The sequence below is a fragment of the Lepisosteus oculatus genome, chromosome 14 (genome assembly GCF_040954835.1).
Source record: "Lepisosteus oculatus isolate fLepOcu1 chromosome 14, fLepOcu1.hap2, whole genome shotgun sequence".
In the NCBI taxonomy this organism is placed as follows: Eukaryota; Metazoa; Chordata; class Actinopteri; order Semionotiformes; family Lepisosteidae; genus Lepisosteus; species Lepisosteus oculatus.
Window position 1 is genome coordinate 10,013,671 of NC_090709.1, and position 13,415 is coordinate 10,027,085.

Consider the following 13,415-nt stretch of genomic DNA (forward strand, 5'->3'; position numbering starts at 1 on the left):
CAGAAAGTGTGATCACCCTTTGCTATATACTTTAACATGCCATGTTCAGAATGTCACAACTCAGAAATGCAATAGTGAAGTGTTGTAATTATAAATTTACATAGTGTCGGAACATTGAGATGTTTGGTAATGAGGAAGGAGGGATATGCCATGTTCACAAGGTCATATTTAAAAAACAATACAGTAAAATTTCTTGTACTTTGGGATTATGAGAGCCTGTTACATTGTGTCTCACACCTCAGTATCAGAATTTTGAGATGTTTTCTACTCAAGAGGGAGGGCCATAGCAATACAGCAGAAAGTGCATTACCAATGCATTCTCTCATGCCATGTTCAGAGGGTCATATTTAAAAAATGGTACAGTAAAATTTCCTACAGTTCAGGATTTTGATATTATGTTCCATTATCTCTCACACCTCAGTGTCAGAATTTTGAGATGTTTTTATAACCAGGCGGTAGGTTCATAACAATAAGGAAAAAGTTCTATCACCTTTTGCTCATCCTTGGTTAACCATATATTCTCATATGCCATGTTCTAAATGTCCTATTTAATACGGCTATATTATAATTTCTTGTAAAATGCAAGATTTTAAGGCTTTTTATGATCAGAAGGCAAGGTCGTGGTAAATATGCAGAAAGTGCCAGTGAACTTATGTTTTGCCTTATTTACTCATTGTGTTTGTGTTATTGTGAGTTTTGAAAACTGGCTTTTGGTTTTCTGAAATGTGTTTCATCCACAAGTGCAACTTGGATAGTCACTACTTACATATTCCCCTTTACTGAGGATAAGTACAGTAATCCATCCCGATTAGTACTGTAACACAATGGGGGTCAGGGGCTCAAACCCAGGACTCCCATGTCACTCAGCAGGGACCCAGCCCGGTGAGCCAAAGAGAGATCTCTCTACACCCTACTAGCTGTAGTCCTGCTGTCACAGGGAAGGGCGGCGACGTCACCGCTCTGGTAAGCCGGGTCTTACACACCCTGATGGCTGTATGCGTTACAGTACTTTTAAAAATGACTCTAGAGATCCATCTACAGGCGAAAGGCGGCATAACATCACAGCATTTAAGGCAGAAGAAGAGGCTGGCGAATAAGAAGCCAACTTCAGCCTCGTTAATGCAATAACATTAGATGAGGTGAGGTGGAAAAATATTTCTTGCTCTGAATCCTAACATTTTTATAGGAAGTGTTCTAGTACTTCTTGCCTCAAATAAAACTGCTAATACATCACTTATTTCTACTCCATCAATAGCATCAGTGTTATCGGTACTGAGTCCTAAATGTAGGTCCTGTCATCATATAAAAAATCAAAAGTAACGACTGCATTCAACTGATAAAATTTATCTTCGATGACAGTTATAATTTTATCCAAAATACATCCAAAACAAATTTGCAAGTTTTTTGGGGTTCCAGAAGAGCATCATCATGAGACTCAAAACATACCTGTTTATTCTTCTTTCCAGGAGGAAGGATTGTTCAGATGCAAACATTGGTCCAAAATCATTGTACTCTCCTATCAATGTTGCTTCTTCAAATCCTTCAACTGAACATCGATATTGAGGGATGATATTGTACAAATTTTGGTTTTCTTTAAAATCAAATTTTATTAAAATATGAGCCTCTATTATGATTGTCTTGGGTGTTTCGCAAGGTATAATAGACCTCCTTGTGCCCTCCACTAGAATATTATAAAATACAACAAAATTTATATATATAGAATAGCATTTATGGTTACATTTATATTAAAATTAAGATAAATATATGGAAGTATTAAAATACAAATGTACACTCCTAACATAATCATGCTGTCCAACTGTCTTTTTTGCTTGTCATGTTCTCCAACAAATCTGTGTTGTAATTTTAAATATTTTAAATAAGGGTGTAACAAGAGCATAAATGAATTCTCCCTCCAGCCATTGGAAGATCAAAGTCCATGGCCAAATACGATTTCCTTGAATGTTGGTCATTATTGGCCATTCCCAGTGATATTGACTTACATACTTAATTGTTTAACAAAAACAGTCACATTTCCTGCAAATATCAAGTGGGTTAAGGTTTTGCTAAGAAATCCAATTACATAGAGATGAGGTTTACATTGCAGTACCTGGGTTTTGAGATACTAACCTTTCAGTTAACAGAGAAAGTGTGTCCCTTTTCTCCATTTACAAGCTTCTGGTTAAAGAAAAGAAAATAATGCTTCTTTCTTATCAGCCTGCAATATTTCTTTTGCACTGATAAGCAAGATTTGTATCATCTTTCGCAAGCTGTATGAATTTCATGAAAAGCAAGTTGTTCCAGAAAGAAAATGAAAACTTGCATTAAACAAATCAAGCCACACGTGATGATCCATAGTGATACATTTTGTAAGACAAGACAGGAAGAAAGGCACCCCTGGGATTTGAACTCAGGATCTCCTGTTCAATAGGAAAACACATTAAACAAATCAGTCACACCCAAAGAAAGCTCCTCAGCTGAAACTCTCTGTTTATTTTCTTCTCTTTTTAGCATGGAATAAAACTATTACTTGTTCTTTGCAGCCTACACATGCTGACACAGCTACCTACTTGAACTATTTACCAATAATGACACAACACACACTATACACACACCCCCATATTTAGCTGTAACATTACCTTGCTCAGTACTTTTCACTGAGATGCCTTATCTAGCAGAGAGGTCATTAAAGAGATTAAGGATGTGTAACACTTCTGCTTTTACATGAAATATATGCAGCTACATTAGACTTATTTAAAATTAAAGACTTACAAGAATCTTTTACAGACAGAGATTAAAGTGTTTCTTACTTGATTTTCCAAAGTTATTAATTAAGAGGATTTATAATTACTGTTTGGAATGTTTGAGCATTTGTTATTTACTTAGAGGTTGAGTGTTACAATGTGTACATGAAGGTAAAATAAATTCTGATATAACATGCCTTAGTTTCATGCCTACAAATTGTGATATTTGGAAAAATTGGGAAGGACTTCTACAGTTAATGTATAGAAAAGAGTAACAGAAAGTATAAATGCAATATCAAGAAAAAAATAAATGTTCCAATATCTAATAATTGTACTGCTTCATCAATATCACCAGTTCAATTTGGGGTACCACAGGGATCAGTGCTGGGAACAATATTGTTCTCTCTGTACATGCTGCTGCTAGGTAGGATAATACGAAAACTTAATATTAACTTTCATTCGCATGCTGATGACACTCAAATATACATTTCGTTTACACCTAATGACAACTCGTCTATCATCACTTTATTTAATTGCATTAATGAAGTAAAGACTTGGATGTGTGAAAACATTTTGTTACTCAGCTCTGATAAAACAGGTTCTGTTGTTTGGAGGCTACAATACTGATAGGACTACTATAACTTCAGCACTTAACTCAGAGGATTCAAAAATTTGCCTCAAAGACTCAGCACATAACCATATTAGACACAAGGCTCTCGTTTAACTGTCATGTAAAAGAGTATCAAAACATGCTTCCAACAGTTAAGTAAAATTACAAAACTAAGGCAGTTTCTCTCCACTCAAGACACAGAGAAATTAATGCATGTTCTTGTATACAGCAGGTTAGACTACTGCAATGCCCTACTATCAGGTAGCAAAGACCTCTAAAGACCACTGTGCATAAGCCCCACATAAGCGATGTGAACAAACAGCGCTTTACAAATGAGCTGCTTTGGAGTTGACAAAGCTCATCTTGGTCTCTCTGCACAGCCAAATTTCAAGTGATCAGCTCCATGTACAGAAGGAATGTGCATTTGGTACGAGATGCCATGAAACAACAGAAATACACTGAGAACAGGTGGCCTGTCGCTAGGGACCTTTATGCAGTTGAGAAGCATGCAAAAAAAGGTGGCTTGTTTCCGCAGATGAAGGGAAATCCATGTGCTGATTGACAACAAAAAAGTCGCTTCAAATTATCCACCAATCTGTTTTATGTGTCTGACCACATCTTTCCTTCCTCCTTTGCAGTGAGCACATTTCTTTCAGTGTCTTCTCCTGACTTTTCCTTGCTGTATTACTGTCCCCTTCTCTCATGTGGAGATCTATCCACAGCCGAAACCCTGCTTGTTTCACCCTGTTTGTGCAGCGTCAGTCTGTGTGAGGAGAGCGACTTGTGCTGCTCTGGTGGCACAATAGGTCAGTGTACTTATACAGCAGAGTCATGTTGAGATTGTGAGTTCCAGCATCATCTGGAGCACCATTGATTCTGATATACATAAATAAATCGGTACCAGATGATAACTTATAGCGACTTCCTGAGTATTTGTCCCACAATGGACACTTTGTTTGGGAAAACAAATTGAATTGATATATCATGTGAACTCTTGCTCTTAAGATGGAAAGAGATTGCATTTGGTATTGCATGTAATTAGATGCTAATTATTTTATTTACTTTGCCCTCTTGTTAAGATCTGTTACATCAGGAAAATAAAGTATATGCTCAGTAGAGGGGTTGTCATATTTTGTCTGTTAATCAAACATAATCAACAATAATCAACAATTATAGACAACCATTTTTTGCCAAGGTTGTAAATAATAATGCCTTCGAAGTCACATTTAAACTTTCTGTAAAATTAAAAAAAAACAGAAATACAAGCGAGCACTGATTTGTGCCCAGGATACTCTAATGTAACAAATCCTGCCCAGGAAAGTGCCCCTTCTCTCCTTTTGAGCAACTGCCTACCAAAAGGTCTCTGTGCATCTCTGTTAGGGAGATGTCATGATGCTGAGCCTGTGCTGTGCTTCAGTGGCGGATGTAGAGGACACACTGTTGTACACGGAAAGCACATCGAGTTCCTTGGACATGAAAACTAACAGATGGTTTAAACTTCTCTCAATAAACAGGAGATCCTGTGTCAAAAATCCTGAGGTGCGTTTCTTCCTGTCTTGTCATACAGAATGTATCATTAAGGACAATCACATATGGCTTGATTTTGTTAAATGGAAGTATTTATTTCGTTTCTTGGAACAACGTGTTTTTTGAGAAATTCATACAATTTGCGAAATATGAAATACAAATCTTGCTTATGGTGCAGAATAAATACTGCCAGCTTGGAAGAATATTACAGCATTTTTTTTCTTTAAACTTCGTTCCATTGACACATTTAGCCGATGTTATTTAGACAATGTCCGCCTGGAATTTCCTCCCCCTTAAACATTTGTTATATCTCTGCAGCATATCATAGCAGGAGCCTGGTTCAGGTCTTAAATTGAAGCTAAAACCTGCATAGGGAGACGTTTTCATTGTGGAAGTGCAAAACAATAAATCTGTTCCGTTTCACAAAATTCACACCTACGAACGGTGCACGTCGCAGGTGATCCACTCCTCTTGACTAGGTGGCGCTAGGAGGTGCAGTGACGTTTATATCCAGCTGCAGAAACTCCTCTTATTTAGCTCCGCTTCTCGATTGTTTTGACGTCGCGGCCGCGCTTACGAATGACGTCATCACACGGCGCGACACAGTATATATTTCATCCACGTGTGGGCGCTTGAATCATTTTCTTTACATAAAGTTGTTCTGTTTAAACCGCAAATCAGCCTTTGTTTCTGACCGACTCTGAAGAAGGATGGCGGAGTACTTGTTAAATCTGCCAACCCAGCTTGACTCTTTCATGCAGGTTTTGCTCAAATCGATCGTGTATGAAGTGTCGGAAGTTTTTGGGAACAGGATGTCTGACTCCGAGAACGAGTTTCAAGACAAACTCCGCAATATCTCCCAGATCCTGGTGAGACGTGCCGTGTTTAAAATCACACAGTGTGTGGAGGACAGTGTCGGGAGTGAAATGGCGCAACTGAAGAAGGAAAACGAGAGCCTGAAGTGGAGATTGCAGCTGTGGGAGAAGGAGTCGGGAGCTGGAGGAGATCAGGGACTGACAGATCATGTTGGATACACGCTTCCCTGTGAAGTCACTGCAGAAATAAAAGAAGAAATGGACATGAAACGGTTGTCAGGTCAGTGTGGTGACTTGTATGAAGTCAGTATGTGTGTTTAAAACCAGTGTCTATAACTTTCTCACTGATGAGATTTTTTTTTAAAATAACAAAATTTTAAAGAAAACATCTCACAAAATAAACATTCTCATTATCAGTACGCGTTTTAACAAACTATCAAACTGTCATCAAATAAAAAATAACTTTCCTTACTGGTGAGAATATAGTAGAGAGATGCAGAGTGAAGTGGGATGTACAGATGCAGCCATTCAAAATGCGCGGTACAAACCCACAAGCCACCGCGGGGCGGTACACAGATTTCTAAACTGATCAGGATCGTTATCTTTGTCTTATCCATAATAATGTTCACCAGTCTGTCCAGCAAATTAATAATAAACTTTATTTTATATAGCGTTTTAAACGAATAAGTAATTAGATTGCTCATAAACCTAATCAGTTTTACTACATAAACACAGCGAATTGCTCTCTGAAAATGCTTTTTCTTTTTATTTAGGCTCAGATCTCAACTATAGATCATATTATTATAAACTTTCCTGGAAAAATGTCCTTTATGTAAACCATGTTTGCTATTAATTCATTTAGGGCTAGAATACGTTCATTGTCTTCCAATCGAGTCGAGTTGACATTGGAAGCTTGCCACGCCCGGACTGTTACACCAAGTATTAGCATGTTAAATGATTTCATTGAGGAGCCTAGCTTTCTTAACTAGCAAGTACTGTACTTCCTTAGTTTTGAAGGGGGGAGGTGTCTTTCGCTTGAAACCTCGCTCCCTTCTACTTTGAAAATACCTGTGAAACCGGTTTAATTCATCACAGCCAGCACTCCCGCAGAGAGGGGGGTTGTACTCTTTAATGTCTAAGCCGGAACACATCACTATATCTCATTTTGTATTTCTATAAAAAAAATCGTTTGCCCAGCCTAACACTATTGTTTTTATTGTTTTTATTCGGCCTTGCTCCCGGTGTAGGTGTTAATGTGTTGTTGTTAAGTGTGAATTTGTACCAGTTTCCCTGAGGTCTGGCTTTTTTTCTGGAAAACCATAACTCTGGTCTTGTCCAGATTGACTGTCAGCACCCAGGTCTGACAGTGCTGCTCCAGCAGTGCCAGGTTCTGCTGCAGCCTCTGTTCTGTGGGCGACAGCAGGACCAGGTCGTCTGCAAAGAGCAGGAGCTCGATGTCTGTAATGAATGCAGATCAGTAAATCAAGGGACAAAACAATTATTGCGCCCGGCTCCTCAATGGACTTTGACGTGCTAATGCGTTGGTTTAACAGTCCAGGTGTGGCAAGCCTCTAATCTTTAACCTTTAACTGTTTTTCCATCTACTGTATTGCTTTGAGATCCACTTTTAAAGGTGATATGTAAAATAAAGTTTTTTATTATTGTTATAGAGAAACATGATCAGATTTTCCCTGGTTCAGAAAAAAAGATCTAAAGTGCTACACCTAACTTTCTTAATTCGATGTATTTAAAGCAGTGAACTACTGTAGATGTAACAACATTCAGAAATACAATCTAGAATATTTTTGTGGTGTTTGTTTAGATGAAACGTTTAACGTAACAAAATTAAAGACAATTAAAATCTGTAATCTTTCCACTTGTACTGTATGTCATTGGAAAGTTTCTACTTTGTGTAAGGATGGTATCAAAAAGTAATCTTAAGTGGTGAGAAAGCTGTGCTCAATGTATTTAAGGGACTTAAAAGTAAAAGGAGATGCTTCATATTGCTTGACTAATTTTAAAAACTAAGTTATAAATGCAGTTATAAATCCCTTGGTGCCGCGCCGGGTGTAAATATCAAAATGTACATTCGTCCCGGGCAGAGGCCGAAGAGCGCCCGGCTGGGGTGCGCGGGGAAGAGCAGGACAGGAGTGAAAGGCGGGGTTTAGGAAGGCGTACAGTCTGGGCAGGTATAGATTACACTTTTCTAAAACGTATTTGAAAAATAAAAACGATTACAATCTAATCCTTCAACGTTTGATCCCAAAATCCCAAGAAAAATAAATCTAAACGGGTAGAAAGCTATGCTGAAAGTTTATTAAGATACTTAGAAGACAAAGATACTGTATCAATTTATGTTGCATTAGCCTGATTATGATGAAAAAAACACATATAATTAAACACGCGTTTGCGATTTAAATCAAAACATGGTTTAAATCAATAGAAATGTTTATATTGTATCGCATACTGTCCAGCCTCCATTTCTCTATAAAAATTTACTCTATTACACACGCACACACAATAGAAGCAGGAAGCAGAAGCAGGGACCGTTGTCAGAAGGGAAGAAGGTGACTATTCATTGTTATCAAAAATGACTTAGAATCGATCATGTTGTGATATTTTGAAATATAAAAGTCAATTGATTGTCCATAATATCGCTATTCTATTTTTTCGAAGAAATGTTTGTTAAAAGAAAAGTCCAGCACCAGCTGGATTTGAACACACAACCCGTGAGTTGGTAATCAGTTGGTAATCAGCACGTAGACCAGTAGGCTACAAGGGAAGTCGTATGAAGAGAGAGGCGAAACAGCCCTACACAGCCCTGTCGCAGTACACTAATATAATCATATCGTTATTAATTTCTTTAGATACGCGATTCCATATTATATTCCCTTTTAATAAAATTCTAAAAGTATGCTTGTTGACTCCGGTATCACGTTAGTTAAAGACTTTGATGCTTAAAATGTTTAGGGAGAAATGGGATACTGGTGTGTATTTTTTTCTTTAAAGTACCGAGACCAGCCATATACTGTATGTTTAAGTTCCAAAATTAATATCGTTTATGGCCTTCACACGCGTTACAGTATGCTCCTATTCTTTTTATGCTCAGGTACTAAGATTTCCCTTCAGTGGTAAAATTCCATATAGATATTCAATACTTAAATGGGCACAGTTAAGACATTAAATATACATACACATACTGTATACAGTACAGTTTGCAAACAGTAATATGTTTATGTTCCTAAATCAATCTCTTTTATGAGCATGTGAAAGACATGGTGAATCGATTCTCAAAAATTACTGTACTTTGCACGATTGGAAACAAATGCGTGATTGCGAAATGCTGTGGTGCTACTTTTACCGAGACGGTCAATGAAAAAAATAATGTGGACCAGGGCAATACTTTGAGTTTACAGCTTGTCCAAGGTAATTCATTATTAATACTATTGGATATATCTTTGTTAAAGAATTTGATGGCGACAGCTCAAACATGAGAGGTTGAGCTTTCTTAGCTCCACCTTGCGGAAATTCCGGATACTATTATTTTGCTTGCGGTATTATAGGAGAATTTACGGTAACTCGTAGACTGCGTAAAGTGCACCGCAAAATAATGCTGTATCGCCCGTGCGTTTTGAATGGCTGCATCTGTAGCAACGGGATTCTTTATTGGAAACTGAACTGTTTTGTCCGGTTACGGTGCTGAAAACACCTCGTTCACATTTAACAATTGTTTCACTGAATCAATTTGTAATCCAACGTAATTAGGAAACAACATTTATAAATATTGTATTTACGTTGTATTGGTCTAGATTTTTTTTATATATACTAATGATTGTGTATATAAAAACTATTTTAATTGGTTTAAATTTGACCTGTTCTCCAGGGTCTGTCTGTATTAACTCCTCTTGAATATTAATGCAGTGTGTCTGTATTCACACCTCTCTTTCAGTACAGTGTTAATGGACTGTAGTGTCCAGTCAGTCAGTGTGTCTGTATTAACTCCTCTCTCTCTCAGTGCAGTGTTAATATCCTGTTGTGTGCAGTCAGTGTGTCTTTATTAACCCATTTCTCTGATTGCGGTGTGAATGCACGGTAGTGTCCAGTCAATCTGTATGAACCCCTCTCTCTCAGTGCAGTGTTAATGTACTGTAGTGTCCAGTCAGTCTGTATGAACCCCTCTCTCTCAGTGAAGTGTTAATGTACTGGAGTGTCCAGTCAGTGTGTCTGTATAAACCCTTCTCTCTCTCAGTGCAGTGTTAATGTACTGTAGTGTCCAGAAAGTGTCTGTATTAACCTCTCACTCAGTGTAGTGTTAATATACTGTAGTGTCCAGTCAGTTTGTCTGTATTTACTCCCCTCTCTCTGAGCAGTGTTAATGTACTGTCTTTTCTTTCTTTTACTTTCTTTTCTTTTTCTTTTACTGTCAGATATGTGTCCGTGTCTGTATAAATGCCGTTGTCTCAGTGTAGTGTTAAAGTACCGTAGTGTCCAGGCAGTCTGTGTGTATTAACCCGCCTCTCTCTGTGCAGTTTTAAGACAAGTAATGTGCAGTCACTGTGTCTGTATTAATCCTTCTCTTTCTCAATGCAGTGTTAATGTACTGTTGTGTCCAGAAAGTGTCTGTATTAACCCCTCTCTCTCAGTGCAGTGTTAATGTACTGTAGTGTCCAGTCAGTCACCGTGTCTGTGTTAACCCCTCTGTCAATGCAGTGTTAATATGCTGTAATTTCCAGTTTGTCCGTGTCTGTATTAGGCCTTCTGTCTCAGTGCAGTGTTAATGTACTGTAGTGTCCAGTCAGTGTGTCTGTATTAACCCCTCTCTTTCTGAGTGCAGTGTTAATGTTAATGTACAGATGCAGCCATTCAAAATGGGTGAGGTATTTCGCGGCATACCGCGACACGCCCACCGGGGTATCACGCAGTTCACGTGTGTCACATGACTAACTATCCGGCATCGCCTTGTAAAACCGCCAGGGGGAGCTTAACCTCTCATTTACAGCATTTGAGCCTTTAATTTTGAACTGTGTATTACAGCATGTTAATCATCAGTCATTAAAATGTTGGTATATTTTATGAAAGCAAGATTGCTCAGTTGGACAAAAGTACACAACCTACCTTTATCAGAAATATTTATGCATCAAAGCCTTTACTGAAGATATTACTAATAGTATTAATAATGGATGACTTTGGACAAGTTGTATACTCAAAGTATAATTTCTTTAGCACATTTGTACAAGCACTTGGAATCTGTCCAAGCCATACTTTGTCAGGCATTTTGTTTTACTTCAACGGGCATAAAAACTTCCTTGCTTTTAACAGGGCGTTTCATAATTTCTAACTACTAAAATGATTTAAAATGTGACACCTATCATGAAAAGAAAAAAATACACACCAGTATTCCAGTTCTCCCTAAACATTGTAAGCTTCGAAGTCTTTAACTAACGTGATACCGGAGTCAACAAGCATACTTTTAGAATTTGATTAAAAGGGAATATAATATGGAATCGCGTATCTCAAGAATTTAATAACGGTATGATTATATCCGTGTACTGCGGCAGGGCTGTGTAGGGCTGTTTCGCCTGCCTGTTCATGCGAGCCACCGTCCGTCTACAATCAATGGGTGACATAGCCTTCTCCTGTTATGCCCCCAAGCTCTGGAACTCTCTCCCGAAGGATATCAGAGAGTCACCTTCTCTAAACTGCTTCAAATCCAGACTCAAAACCTTCTTCTTTAGAAGACCCTTTATTTAACTGTTCTTTACCCCTCTGCTGCTACTGTACTTACTACCACCATTTACTGTACTGTCTCCTCTAACTGTGTATTCTCATCGTGCTAATATGGTGTATTTTGTAAAACTTGATGTTTTAAATCTTACAGAGCAGGACATGGAGCCCCATTTGATTGACCCTGCAGAGCAGCAGACTGATGTACCTGGTGAAGAGAACAGTACTGAGTCACAGCAGACTGAGAAGAGTCAGTACAGGAAGGAGCAACAGCAGCTCCTACAGGGCTTGATAATAATTAGGCCTTGTTCTGTTCAAGTGGAGAGACTGTCATTGCACAGTCTCAAACAATCATATGATCCCTTAGTATCTGATGACTTTACACACAAGTTTAATAATCTGGTTACTGAGAAAATTGTTGAAAGTTTTAATGAACTGGAGAGTATGTCTGTTCTTGGGCAAAGAGAGGAACAACTGAATGAACTGGATGGTTTTAGTCTCGGAGAACTGGAGAAGGAGCCCCAGATGATTAGTCACTCACACCACTTAAAACGACATCAGCGCATTCACACAGGAGAGAGACCATTCAGCTGCAGTCAGTGTGGGAAGAGTTTTAGTCGGTCAGGTGACTTAAAAACCCACCAGCACATTCACACAGGAGAGAGACCATTCAGCTGCAGTCAGTGTGGGAAGAGTTTTAGTCGGTCAGGTGACTTAAAAACCCACCAGCACATTCACACAGGAGAGAGACCATTTAGCTGCAGTCAGTGTGGGAAGAGTTTTAATCATTCAAGTACCTTAAGAGCCCACCAACGGACTCACACAGGAGATAGACCATTCAAGTGCAGTCAGTGTGGGAAGAGTTTTAATCATTCAAGTAACTTAAGAGCCCACCAGCGGACTCACACAGGAGAGAGACCATTCAGCTGCAGTCACTGTGGGAGAAGTTTTAGTCTGAAAAGCCACTTACAATCACACCAGCGCATTCACACAGGAGAGAGACCATTCAGCTGCAGTCAGTGTGGGAAGAGTTTTAGTCGGTCAAATAACTTAATAACCCACCAGCGCATTCACACAGGAGAGAGACCGTTCAGCTGCAGTCAGTGTGGGAAGAGTTTTAGTCAGTCAAGTAGCTTAATAGCCCACCAGCGCATTCACACAGGAGAGAGACCATTCAGGTGTAGTCAGTGTGGGAAGAAGTTTAGTCTGAAAAGCCACTTACAATCACACCAGCGCATTCACACAGGAGAAAGACCATTCAGGTGCAGTCAGTGTGGGAAGCATTTTAGTTTGAAAAGCCACTTACAATCACACCAGCGCATTCACACAGGAGAGAGACCATTCAGCTGTAGTCAGTGTGGGAAGAGTTTTAGTCGGTCAAGTATCTTAATAACCCACCAGCACATTCACACAGGAGAGAGACCATTGAGCTACAGTCAGTGTGGGAAGAGTTTTACCCAGTCAGGTGACTTAAAAACACCAATTTAATCACCAGGTTTTTTATTTAATCATAATCTTAGTCATTTCAACTAAAATGTCTTTTAGATCAAGTAGGAAGATGCGTCAGCATGTGACATCCGAAGAAGGTTCCACAGCTGAAACGTTTATTTTCTTCTCTTTTCAGGATGGAACAAACCTTTACTTGTTCCCAAAATGTCGATTAGTCATAGTCACTTTGTAGTCAACCACTTTTGAGTTCATCTGGTCAATTAAATTTTGACTATACCATTATTTACAGTAGACTAAAACAGAAATAGTTCTTGTCACAGAGTTTAATTTATACGTATAATAAAATGTTTTTAGTTTTATTCAATTTTAAAATAAATGAGGTCTAAATTGAATTAACATTCCAAGACTATAAAGGAATTCAGTTCAATTTAGAAATTAAGTTTAGTCCTGTTTAATTTGCAATTAAGACTGTTTTCATTGGATAGGCCTGTAATTGTGTAACAGCTTTTAATTTACCATGTTAAGCAAGAAATGTGTATAAAACAGATT

At 38.4% G+C, this 13,415-nt stretch overlaps 1 protein-coding gene across 1 annotated transcript; it reads left to right on the forward strand.

The window, feature by feature from the left end:
• The first annotated feature begins 5,555 nt into the window (after positions 1-5,555).
• Positions 5,556-13,163, forward strand: LOC138242770 (zinc finger protein ZFP2-like). The gene is made up of 2 exons (XM_069198326.1): positions 5,556-5,973; positions 11,572-13,163. The coding sequence occupies exons 1-2, from the start codon at positions 5,589-5,591 to the stop codon at positions 12,903-12,905; spliced, it is 1,719 nt and encodes a 572-aa protein (XP_069054427.1). The 5' UTR covers positions 5,556-5,588; the 3' UTR covers positions 12,906-13,163.
• Positions 13,164-13,415: the final 252 nt, after the last annotated feature.

Coding starts and splice junctions, on each gene's coding strand:
- LOC138242770 (XM_069198326.1), top strand. CDS start 5,589: ATGGCGGAGTACTTGTTAAATCTGCCAACCCAGCTTGACTCTTTCATG. Junction 5,974..11,571: donor GGACATGAAACGGTTGTCAG/GTCAGTGTGGTG, acceptor TAAATCTTACAG/AGCAGGACATGGAGCCCCAT.